This window comes from Somniosus microcephalus, unplaced genomic scaffold (assembly GCF_052327205.1).
Source record: "Somniosus microcephalus isolate GS21.2 unplaced genomic scaffold, FLI_Smic_1.0 unresolved_chr1, whole genome shotgun sequence".
Taxonomy (NCBI): domain Eukaryota; kingdom Metazoa; phylum Chordata; class Chondrichthyes; order Squaliformes; family Somniosidae; genus Somniosus; species Somniosus microcephalus.
The window spans coordinates 87,718,173-87,730,313 of NW_028225179.1; the positions used below are offsets into that span (position 1 = coordinate 87,718,173).

The window sequence follows — 12,141 nt, forward strand, 5'->3', positions numbered from 1 at the left end:
GCTTAATATTCTTGCTTAACAAAAATCTATCAATTTAACTTTTCCAATTTCCAATTGACCCCCAGCATTTTGGGGGAACGAGTTCCAGATTTCCACTCGGCTTTGTGTGAAAAAGTGATTCCTGACATCACACTTGAACGGCCTTGCTCTAATTGTTAGGTTATGTCCCGCTGTTCTGGACTCTCCCATTGAGAAACTAGTTTCTCTCCATCCTATCAAATCCTTTATTCATCTCAAACACTTCGATTAGATCACCCCTTAACCTCCTGTATTCAACAAAATACAAGCCTTGGATATACAATCTGTCTCCATAATTTAACCCCTTTAGACCCGGTATCATCTGGTGAATCTGCGCTGCACTCCCTCCAAATCCAATATATGTTACTGGACAAGTAATCCAGTAGCTGAACGAGTAATCTAGAGAGATAGCAAAATACTGCAGATGTTGGAAATCCGAAATAACAACAAAAAATGCTGGAAAAACTCAGCAGGCCAGGCAACATCCGTGGAGAGAAACAGAGTTAACGTTTCAGGTCGAAGACCCTTCATCAGAACTGAGAAAAAAGCAGGAAATGAAACAGATTAGAAAGCAAATTTTGGGGCTGGGAAATGGGGGGTGGGTGGATGAAAGGACAAACGGGAAGGTCTGTGGGGGGTGAAGAGGCATTAAGAGGTATTCAAGGCGAGACGAGATGGTAATAGGACAGGTAAAGAAACAAAGGATGGCTCTAGATGAAGTGTGAAATACGCTGGCAGAAAGAAACACAGCTGCCATGTGGGAGAGAAAAAAAAAGGGAAAAGGCACAAACCAAAAGTGTGGATAAAAAATATATGTAAAAATGTAATAGGGGCCGAGGTTATGATCTGAAATTGTTGAACTCGATATTGAGTCCAGAAGGCTGTAAAGTGCCTAATCAGAAGATGAGGTGCTGTTCCTCGAGCTTACGCTGAGCTCCTGTGGAACAGTGTACGAGGCCAAGGACGGTGAGGTCCGAGTGGGAATGGAGCAGTGAATTGAAATGACAGGCGACCGTAAGCTCAGGGTCACCCTTACGGTCTGAACGGAGGTGATCCGCTAAGTAGACACCCAATCTGCGTTTGGTCTCCCCAATGTAGAGGAGACCACATCGTGAGCAGCGAATACAGTATACTCGATTGCAGGAAGTACAAGTAAATCGCTGTTTCACCTGAAAGGGGTGTTTGGGGTCCTGGACAATGGGAAGGGGGGAGATATAAGGGCAGTCATTGCATCTCCTGCGCTTGCAGGGGAAGGTGCCGGGCAAACGGGAAGGGGTGCTGGGGGTGATAGAGGAGTGGACTAGGGTGTCTCGGACGGAGCGGTCCCTACGGAATGCTGAAAGGGGAGGGGAGGGGAAGATATGTTTGGTGGTGGGGTCACGTTGGAGGTGGCGGAAATGGCAGAGGATGATCCATTGAATGTGGAGGCTGGTGGGGTGAAAGGTGAGGACAAGGGGAACCCTATCGTGGTTCCGGGAGGGAGGGGCAGGGGTGAGAGCAGAAGTGCGGGAGATAGAACGGACGTGGTCGAGGGCTGTGTCAACCGCGGTAGAGGCGAATCCTCGGATGAGGGAAATGGACGTTAACTCTGTTTCTCTCCATGGATGTTGCCTGGCCTGCTGAGTTTTTCCAGCGTTTTCTGTTATTTAGTAATCTAGAGACCTGGGCTAGTCACCCAGAGACCTGGGCTGGTCACCCAGAGACCTGGGCTGGTCAGGCAGAGACCTGGGCTGGTCAGCCAGAGACCTGGGCTAGTCACCGAGTGACCTGGGCTGGTCACCCAGAGACCTGGGCTAGTCACCCAGAGACCTGGGCTGGTCACCCAGAGACCTGGGCTGGTCACCCAGAGACCAGGGCTAGTCACCCAGAGACCTGGGCTGGTCAGCCAGAGACCTGGGATTGTCACCCAGAGACCTGGGCTGGTCACCCAGAGACCTGGGCTGGTCAGCCAGAGACCTGGGCTGGTCACCCAGAGACCTGGGCTGGTCACCCAGAGACCTGGGCTGGTCACCGAGAGACCTGGGCTGGTCACCCAGAGACCTGGGCTGGTCACCCAGAGACCTGGGCTAGTCACCCAGAGACCTGGGATAGTCACCCAGAGACCTGGGATTGTCACCCAGAGACCTGGGCTAGTCACCCAGAGACCTGGGCTGGTCACCCAGAGACCTGGGCTGGTCACCGAATGACCTGGGCTGGTCACCGAGAGACCTGGGCTGGTCACCCAGAGACCTGGGCTGGTCACACAGAGACCTGGGCTAGTCACCCAGAGACCTGGGCTGGTCACCCAGAGACCTGGGCTGGTCACCGAGTGACCTGGGCTGGTCACCCAGAGGCCAGGGCTAGTCACGCAGAGACCTCAGAACGAATATACACAAGGATTCATTTAAAAGCACTGAACCGAGCAGGTAACTCCACTCACGTGAGCAGGGAACTCCATTCACCCGGGCGGGTAACTCCTCTAACCTGAGCAGGTAACTCCACCTACCCGAGCAGGTAACTCCACCCACCCAAACAGGTAACTCCTCTCACCCGAACAGGTAACTCCTCTCACCCGAGCAGGTAACGCCTCTCACCCGAGCAGGTAACTCCACTCACCTGAGCAGGTAACTCCACTCACCTGAGCAGGTAACTCCACTCACCTGAGCAGGTAACTCCACTCACCCGAGCAGGTAACTAATCTCACCCGAAACTCAACTCACCCGAGCAGGTAGCTCCGCACACTCGAGCAGGTAACGCCTCTCACCCGAGCAGGTAACTCCACTCACCTGAGCAGGTAACTCAACTCACCCGAGCAGGTAACTCCGCTCACCCGAGCAGGTAACTCCTCTCACCCGAGCAGGTAATTCCTCTCACCCGAGCAAGTAACTCCTCTCACCCGAACAGGTAACTCCACTCACTCGAGCAGGTAACTCCTCTCACCCGAGCGGGTAACTCCGCTCACCCAAACAGGTAACTCCTCTCACCCGAGCAGGTAACTCCTCTCACCCGAACAGGTAACTCCTCTCACCCCAGCAGGTAACTCCGCTCACCCGAGCAGGTAACTCCTCTCACCCGAGCAGGTAACTCTTCTCACCCGAGCAGGTAACTCCACTCACCCGAGCAGGTAACTCCACTCACCCGAGCAGGTAACTCCTCTCACCCGAGCAGGTAACTCCTCTCACCTGAGCAGGTAACTCCTCTCACCCGTAACTCCACTCACCCGAGCAGGTAACTCCACTCACCCGAGCAGGTAACTCCTCTCACCCCAGCAGGTAACTCCGCTCACCCGAGCAGGTAACTCCTCTCACCCGAGCAGGTAACTCTACTCACCTGAGCAGGTAACTCCACTCACACGAGCAGGTAACTCCTCTCACCCGAGCAGGTAACACCTCTCACCCGAGCAAGTAACTCCGCTCACCCGAGCAGGTAACTCCACTCAAATTCAAATTCAAATTCAAATCGCTTTATTGGCATGACAAGGTACATCTTATGTTGCCAAAGCATCGAAAAACATTCATGGTTGTACACAAAAATACAGATCTATCCATACAGTGTACAAACAGATATATCCCTGAGTGTATAAATATACATTCATATAATTTTTATATACTCTTCTTATATTTAGTTGTTGTCCCTCTGTTTATGGCAAGCTGTAACATAGTGTGCCGCTAAGGTTACACAATTTCTCTCTTCCCCTAGTAGGTATGGGACTCACCCGAGCAGGTAACTCCTCTCACCCGAGCAGGTAACTCCACTCACCTGAGCAGGTAACTCCACTCACCTGAGCAGGTAACTCCTCTCACCCGAGCAGGTAACTCCACTCACCCGAGCAGGTAACTCCGCTCACCCGAGCAGGTAACTCCACTCACCTGAGCAGGTAACTCCACTCACCTGAGCAGGTAGCTCCACTCACCTGAGCAGGTAACTCCAGCGTCCTTGCTGTGGTTGCAGTTATTGACACCCGATGGGTTTGCAGAGCACTGATCGAGGGCAGGCTCTGTCCCGTTGCAGCTCACATCATCCAACCAGATGTCCCCAGACCCCTCTCCGTAGGAGGCACCAGTCCTTGCTGACAGGGCCGTCCCACAATTCAACAGTCTGCAGACCACACCCGCTGCATTTACATCCCAGCCATCGTCACAGACGGTCCCCCAGACAGAGTTACGATAGACCTCTACTCTCCCTGAGCACATGTTGGTCCCGTTCACCAGCCGTATGGGCACCGGACCTGGAATAGAGATGGGAAAACGGTTAATCTCGTCTGGGATTACCTGGACTTTCACTGGGGTTATCGCTGGACATTTGGGCTGAGGTGTCAGGCTCCTCCCAATATCCAGACTTATCCCACCTGCACTAATTCTCCCGTAACACCAATTTTGGGAATGTCTTGCAGCCCCATCCAGGACCAATGCTGCCATAACCTGGTACTGAGGATTGAAAACCTCATCGAGCCAGGCTCCCTCCCAGGAGACTCACTCTTCCAAGAGACCCAGGTGAGAATAGCTCACACAGCACAGGCGGAGAATGAGCCTGGGCCTTTCCTGCTTTGTGTATGGGGCTCAGTATCACACACTGGGTGAGAACATCTCACACAGCACGGGCTGAGGATGGAACCATGGCCTTGTACAAGGCCCTGGTGAGACCACACCTGGAGTACTGTGTGCAGTTTTGGTCTCCTTACTTAAGAAAGGATATACTTGCCATAGAGAGAGTGCAGTGAAGGTTCACCAGACTGATTCCTTGGATGGCAGGACTGTCGTATGAGGAGAGATTGGGTCGACTAGGCCTGCATTCACTGGAGTTTAGAAGAATGAGAGGGGATCTCATTGAAACGTATAAAATACAGACAGGGCTAGATAGACTGGATCCAGGGAGGATGTTTCCCTGGCTGGCAGGTCTAGAACGAGGGGTCACAGTCGCAGGATACGAGGTAGGATATTTAGGATTGAGATAAGGAGAAATTTCTTCACTCAGAGGGAGGTGAACCTGTGGAATGTTCTACCACAGAAAGGTGTGGAGGCCAAGTCACTGAATATATTTAAGAAAGAGATAGATTTCTAGACACAAAATGCATCAAGGGGTATGGGGAGCGAGTGGGAATATGGTATTGAGATAGAGGATCAGCCATGATCATATTGAATGGCCGAGCATGCTGGAAGGGCCGAATGGCCTACTCCTGCACCTATTTATCTATGTTTCTATGTTTTCTGCTGTGTGTATCACGGGCTCTGTATCACACCAGCTGGGACATGCACCAAAAGAACAATAGGAGATCCTCCCTTTACCTTCACAATAACACACCTCACTCTCCCTCTCTGAACATAGCAACAAGGCGGCAGTAAACGAGTTGCCAACACTGCCGCGATCATCTGAGCAGCTAACTCCTCTGACCTGAGCGGGTAACTCCACTCACCCGAGCGGGTAACGCCGCTCACCCGAGCGGGTAACTCCGCTCACCCGAGCGGGTAACTCCGCTCACCCGAGCGGGTAACTCCTCTCACCCGAGCGGGTAACTGTTCTCACCCGAGCAGGTAACTCCTCTCACCCGAGCGGGTAATTCCTCTCACCCGAGGGGGTAAATCCACTCACACGAGGGGGTAACTCCTATCACCCGAGCAGGTAACTCCGCTCACCCGAGCAGGTAACTCCGCTCACACGAGTGGGTAACTCCGCTCACCTGAGCTGGTGACTCCACTCACCCGAGCAGGTAACTCTGCTCACCTGAGCTGGTGACTCCGCTCACCCGAGCGGGTAACTCCTCTCATCCGAGTTGGTGACTCCACTCACCCGAGCAGGTAACTCTGCTCACCCGAGCAGGTAACTCTTCTCACCCGATCAGGTAACTCCGCTCACCCGAGCGGGTATCTCCGCTCACCCGAGTGGGTAACTCCGCTCACCCGAGCGGGTAACTCCTCTCACCCGAGCGGGTAACTCTTCTCACCCGAGCGGATAACTCCACTCACCCGAGCGTGTAACTCCTCTCACCCGAGCGGGTAACTCCTCTCACCCTAGCTGGTAACTCCGCTCACACGAGCAGGTAACTCCGCTCACCCGAGCAGGTAACTCCTCTCACCCGAGCAGGTAACTCCTCTCACCCGAGCAGGTAACTCCTCTCACCCGAGCAGGTAACTTCTCTCACCCGAGCAGGTAACTTCTCTCACCCGAGCAGGTAACTCCGCTCACCCGAGCAGCTAACTTCTCTCACCCGAGCAGGTAACTTCTCTCACCCGAGCAGGTAACTCCTCTCACCTGAGCAAGTAACTCCGCCCACCCGAGCAGGGAACTCCACTCACCCGAGCAGGTAACTCCAGCGTCCTTGCTGTGGTTGCAGGTATTGACACCCGATGGGTTTGCAGAACACTGATCGAGGGCAGGTTCTGTCCCGTTACACCTCACATCATCCAACCAGATGTCCCCAGTCCCCTCTCCATAGTAGGCGCCTCCTGTAGCTGACAGGGCCGTCCCACAGTTCAACAGTCTGCAGACCACACTCGCTGCATTTACATCCCAGCCATTTTCACAGACGGTCCCCCAGATGGATTTACGAAAGACCTCAACTCTCCCGGAGCACATGTTTGTCCCGTTCACCAGCCGTACGGGCACCGGACCTGGATTAGAGATGTGAACATGGTTAATCTGGTTTGGGTTTACCTGGACTTTCACTGGAGAAATCACTGGACATTTGACCTAGGTGTCATGCTGCTCCCAATATGTAATCTGATCCCACCTGCCCTCAATCTCCCGTAACACCAGCTTTGGGAATGTCCTGCAACCCCTTCCGGGACTAATGCTGCCACCACCTGATATTGAGGCACAAGCCCCTCATCCAGCCAGACTCGCTCCCAGGAGACACACTCCTCCAAGAGACCCAGGTGAGAACAGCTCTCACAGCACAGGCCACGGATGGAGCCTAGGCCTTTCCTGCTGTGTGAGGGGCTCAGTACTACACCTCGTGCGACATTTATCCACAGAACAATTGGAAACCCTCCCTTTACCATCACACTACTACTCCTCACTCACTATCTCCGAACATAGTAGCAGGGTTGGCAGTAAGGTAGCTGCCAAGACTGCTGCGCTCTCCTGAGCGGGTAACTCCACTCACCCGAGCAGGTAACTCCAGCGTCCTTGCTGTGTGTGCAGTTATTGACACCCGATGGGTTTGCAGAGCACTGATCGAGGGCAGGCTCTGTCCCAAGACACCTCACATCATCCAACCAGATGTCCCCAGTCCCCTCTCCATAGTAGGTGGGTCTTGTTGCTGACAGGGCCGTCCCACAGTTCAACAGTCTGCAGACCACGCTCGCTGCGTTTCGGTCCCAGCCATCATCGCAGACGGTCCCCCAGACAGATTTACGAAAGACCTCAACTCTCCCGGAGCACATGTTGGTACCGTTGACCAGCCGTACGGGCACTGGACCTGGAGTAGAGACAGGAACACGATTAATCTGGCTTGGGATTACCTGGGTTTTCACTGGAGTCATCGCTGGACATTTGGGCCTAGGTTTCAGGCTCCTCCCAATATCCAGACTTATCCCACCTGCACTAATTCTCCCGTAACACCAATTTTGGGAATGTCCTGCAGTCCCATCCGGGACCAATGCTGCCACAACCTGGTACGAAGTCTCGAACACCTCATTGAGCCAGACTCCCTCCCAGGAGACTCACTCCTCCAAGAGACCCAGGTGATAATAGCTCACACAGCACAGGCGGAGAATGAGCCTGGGCCTTCCCTGCTCTGTGTATGGGGCTCAGTATCACACACTGTGTGAGAACAGCACACACAGCACGAGCTGGGGATGAAACCATGACCTTTCCTGCTGTGTGTGTCACGGGCTCTGTACCACACCAGCTGGGACATGTACCCAAAGAACAATTGGAGATCCTCCCTTTACCTTCACACTAACACACCTCACTCTCCCTCTCTGAACAAAGCAGCAAGGCGGCAGTAAAGAAGCTGCCAACACTACCGCGTTTACCCGAGAAACTAACTCCTCTCACCCGAGCGGGTAACTCCACTCACCTGAGCGGGTAACACCTCTCACCCGAGGAGGTAACTCCTCTCACCCGAGCAGGTAACTCCTCTCACCCGAGCGGGTAACTCCTCTCACCCGAGGGGGTAACTCCACTCACCCGAGCGGGTAACTCCACTCACCCGAGCAGGTAACTCCTCTCACCCGAGCGGGTAACTCCACTCACCCGAGCAGGTAACTCCTCTCACCCGAGCGGGTAACTCCTCTCACCCGAGCCGGTAACTCCTCTCACCCGAGCAGGTAGCTCCTCTCACGTGAGCAGGGAACTCCACTCACCCGAGCAGGGAACTCCACTCACCCGAGCAGGTAACTCCACTCACCCGAGCAGGTAACTCCTCTTACCCGAGCAGGTAACTCCACTCGCCCGAGCGGATAACTCCACTCACCCGAGCAGGTAACTCCTCTCACCGGAGCGGGTAACTCCACTCACCCGAGCAGGTAACTCCTCTCACCGGAGCGGGTAACTCCACTCACTCGAGCGGGTAACTCCTCTCACCGGAGCGGGTAAATCCACTCACCCGAGCAGGTAACTCCACTCACCCGAGCAAGTAACTCTCCTCACCCGAGCAGGTAACTCCACTCACCCGAGCAGGCAACTCCCCTCACCCGAGCAGGTAACTCCACTCACCCGAGCAGGTAACTCCACTCACCCGAGCAGGTAACTCCCCTCACCCGAGCAGGTAACTCCACTAAACCGAGCAGGTAACTCCTCTCAGCCGAGCAGGTAACTCCACTCACCCGAGCGGTTAACTTCACTCACCCGAGCAGGTAACTCCGCTAACCCGAGCAGTTAACTCCACACACCCGAGCGGGAAACTTCACTCACCCGAGCAGGTAACTCCAGCGTCCTTGCTGTGGTTGCAGGTATTGACACCCGATGGGTTTGCAGAGCACTGATCGAGGGCAGGCTCTGTCCCGTTACACCTCACGTCATCCAACCAGATGTCCCCAGTCCCCTCTCCATAGTAGGCGCCTCCTGTTGCCGGCATGACCGTCCCACAGTTCAACAGTCTGCAGACCACACTCGCTGCATTTACATCCCAGCCATTTTCACACACGGACCCCCAGATGGATTTACGAAAGACCTCAACTCTCCCGGAGCACATGTTGGTCCCGTTCATCAGCCGTACTGGCACCGGACCTGGATTAGAGACGGGAACATGGTTAATCAAGTCTGGGATTATCTGGACTTTCACTGGAGAAATCACTGGACATTTGAGCACCAGTGCCAGGATCCTCCCAACATGTAGTCTGATCCCACCTGCACTAAATCTGCCGTAACACCAGATTTGAGAATGTCCTGCAACCCCTTCCGGGACTAATGCTGCCACCACCTGGTACTGAGTCACAAGCCCCTCATCCAGCCAGAATCCCTCCCAGGCCACTCACTCCTCCAAGAGACCCAGGTGAGAACAGCTCTCACAGCACAGGCCATGGATGGAGCCTAGGCTTTTCCTGCTCTGTGAGGGGCTCAGTACCACACCTGGTGCGACATTTATCCACAGTACAATTGGAAACCCTCCCTTTACCTTCACACAAACAGCCCTCACTCACTATCTCCTATCATAGTAGCAAGGTGGCAGTAAGGTAGCTGCCAAGACTGCCATACTCTCCTGAGCAGGTAACTCTCCCGAACAGGGAACTCCTCTCACCTGAGCTGCTAACTCCTCTCACCCGAGCAGGTAACTCCGCTCACCCGAGCAGGTAACTCCACTCACCCGAGCAGGTAACTCCTCTCACCCGAGCAGGTAACTCCGCTCACCCGAGCAGGTAACTCCACTCACCCGAGCAGGTAACTCCTCTCACCTGAGCTGCTAACTCCTCTCACCCGAGCAGGTAACTCCGCTCACCCGAGCAGGTAACTCCGCTCACCCGAGCAGGTAACTCCGCTCACCCGAGCAGGTAACTCCGCCCACCCGAGCAGGTAACTCCCCTCACCCGAGCAGGTAACTTCCCTCAACCGAGCAGGTAACTCCCCTCACCCGAGCAGGTAACTCCGCTCACCCGAGCAGGTAACTCCTCTCACCCGAGCAGGTAACTCCTCTCACCCGAGCAGGTAACTCCTCTCACCCGAGCAGGTAACTCCGCTCACCCGAGCAGGTAACTCCTCTCACCTGAGCAGGTAACTCCGCTCACCCGAGCAGGTAACTCCGCTCTCCCGAGCAGGTAACTCCCCTCACCCGAGCAGGTAACTCCCCTCACCCGAGCAGGTAACTCCCCTCACCCGAGCAGGTAACTCCCCTCACCCGAGCAGGTTACTCCGCTCACCCGAGCAGGTAACTCCTCTCACCCGAGCAGGTAACTCCTCTCACCCGAGCAGGTAACTCCTCTCACCCGAGCAGGTAACTCCGCTCACCCGAGCAGGTAACTCCTCTCACCCGAGCAGGTAACTCCGCTCACCCGAGCAGGTAACTCCCCTCACCCGAGCAGGTAACTCCCCTCACCCGAGCAGGTAACTCCTCTCACCCGAGCAGGTAACTCCGCTCACCCGAGCAGGTAACTCCTCTCACCCGAGCAGGTAACTCCGCTCACCCGAGCAGGTAACTCCCCTCACCCGAGCAGGTAACTCCCCTCACCCGAGCAGGTACCTCCCCTCACCCGAGCAGGTACCTCTCCTCACCCGAGCAGGTAACTCCTCTCACCTGAGCAGGTAACTCCGCTTACCCGAGCAGGTAACTCCTCTCACCTGAGCAGGTAACTCCTCTCAGCCGAGCAGGTAACTCCACTCACCCGAGCAGGTAACTCCACTCACCTGAGCAGGTAACTCCCCTCACCCGAGCAGGTAACTCCTCTCACCCGAGCAGGTAACTCCACTAACCTGAGCAGGTACCTCCGGCGTCCTTGCTGTGGTTGCAGTTATTGACACCCGATGGGTTGGCAGAACACTGATCGAGGGCAGGCTCTGTCCCGTTACATCTCACAGCATCCAACCAGATGTCCCCAGTCCCCTCTCCATAGTAGGTGGGTCTTGTTGCTGACAGGGCCGTCCCACAGCTCAACAGTCTGCAGACCACACTTGCTGCATTTACATCCCAACCATCATCACAGACGGTCCCCCAGACAGAGTTATGATAGACCTCAACTCTCCCGGAGCACATGTTGGTCCCGTTCACCAGACGTACGGGCACCGGACCTGGAGCAGAGACGTGAACACAGTTAATCTGGTCTGGGATTACCTGGACTTTTACTGGAGTCATCACTGGTCATTTGGGCTCAGCTGTCAGGCTCCTCCCAATATCCAGACAGATCCCACCTGCACTAACTCTCCCGTAACATCAATTTTGGGAATGTCCTGTAGCACCCATCCGGGACTAATGCTGCCACCACCAGGTTGTGAGGCCCGAGCACCTCGACGAGCCACACTCCCTCCCAGGAGACTCACTCCTCCAAGAGACCCCGGTGAGATCAGCTCAGACAGCATAGGTCAAGGATGTAATCTGAGATTTCCTGCTCTGTGTGAGTTGCTCCGTACCACACCTGGTTCGGCATTTACCCATTGAACATTTGGAAATATTCCCTTGGCTTCAGACTCATATTTTTCACTCACCATCTACAGTCATACTACCAGGGAGCAGGAAATCAGTTGCGAGGACTGCTGCGCTCACCCGAGCGGGTAACTCCACACAACCGAGCAGGTAACTCCACTCACCCGAGCAGATAACTTCGCTCACCTGAGCGGGTAACTCCACTCACCCGTGCGGGTAACTCCTCTCACCCGAGCAGGTAACTCCACTTACACGAGCAGGTAACTCCACTTACCCGAGCAGGTAACTCCACTCACCCGAGCAGGGAACTCCTCTCACCCGAGCAGGTAACTCCGCTCACCCGAGCAGGTAATTCCTCTCATCCGAGCGGGTAACTCCACTCACCCGAGCGGGTAACTCCTCTCACCCGAGCAGGTAACTCCTCTCACCCGAGTGGGTAACTCCTCTCACCCGAGCGGGTAACTCCACTCACCCGTGCGGGTAACTCCACTCACCCGTGCGGGTAACTCCTCTCACCCGAGCGGGTAACTCCACTCACCCGAGCGGGTAACTCCTCTCACCCGAGCGGGTAACTCCTCTCACCCGAGCGGGTAACTCCACTCACCCGAGCGGGTAACTCCTCTCACCCG

General features: G+C 55.0%; 2 protein-coding genes across 2 annotated transcripts in view; both read right to left on the bottom strand.

Moving 5' to 3' along the window:
• The window catches only part of LOC147095567 (scavenger receptor cysteine-rich domain-containing protein DMBT1-like), a 101,322-nt gene extending 97,132 nt beyond the window's left edge, over nucleotides 1-4,190 (bottom strand). The window contains exon 1 of the mRNA XM_085974697.1: nucleotides 3,911-4,190. Coding sequence (XP_085830823.1) covers nucleotides 3,911-4,190 — 280 coding nt within the window. The remainder of the gene's footprint in view (nucleotides 1-3,910) is intronic.
• An 11-nt stretch (nucleotides 4,191-4,201) lies between these two features.
• The window catches only part of LOC147095568 (scavenger receptor cysteine-rich domain-containing protein DMBT1-like), a 185,314-nt gene continuing 177,374 nt past the window's right edge, over nucleotides 4,202-12,141 (bottom strand). The window contains exons 26-30 of the mRNA XM_085973662.1: nucleotides 10,846-11,160; nucleotides 8,854-9,168; nucleotides 7,100-7,414; nucleotides 6,247-6,605; nucleotides 4,202-4,225 (exon numbers count right to left, since the gene is read on the bottom strand). Coding sequence (XP_085829788.1) covers nucleotides 4,202-4,225; nucleotides 6,247-6,605; nucleotides 7,100-7,414; nucleotides 8,854-9,168; nucleotides 10,846-11,160 — 1,328 coding nt within the window. The remainder of the gene's footprint in view (nucleotides 4,226-6,246; nucleotides 6,606-7,099; nucleotides 7,415-8,853; nucleotides 9,169-10,845; nucleotides 11,161-12,141) is intronic.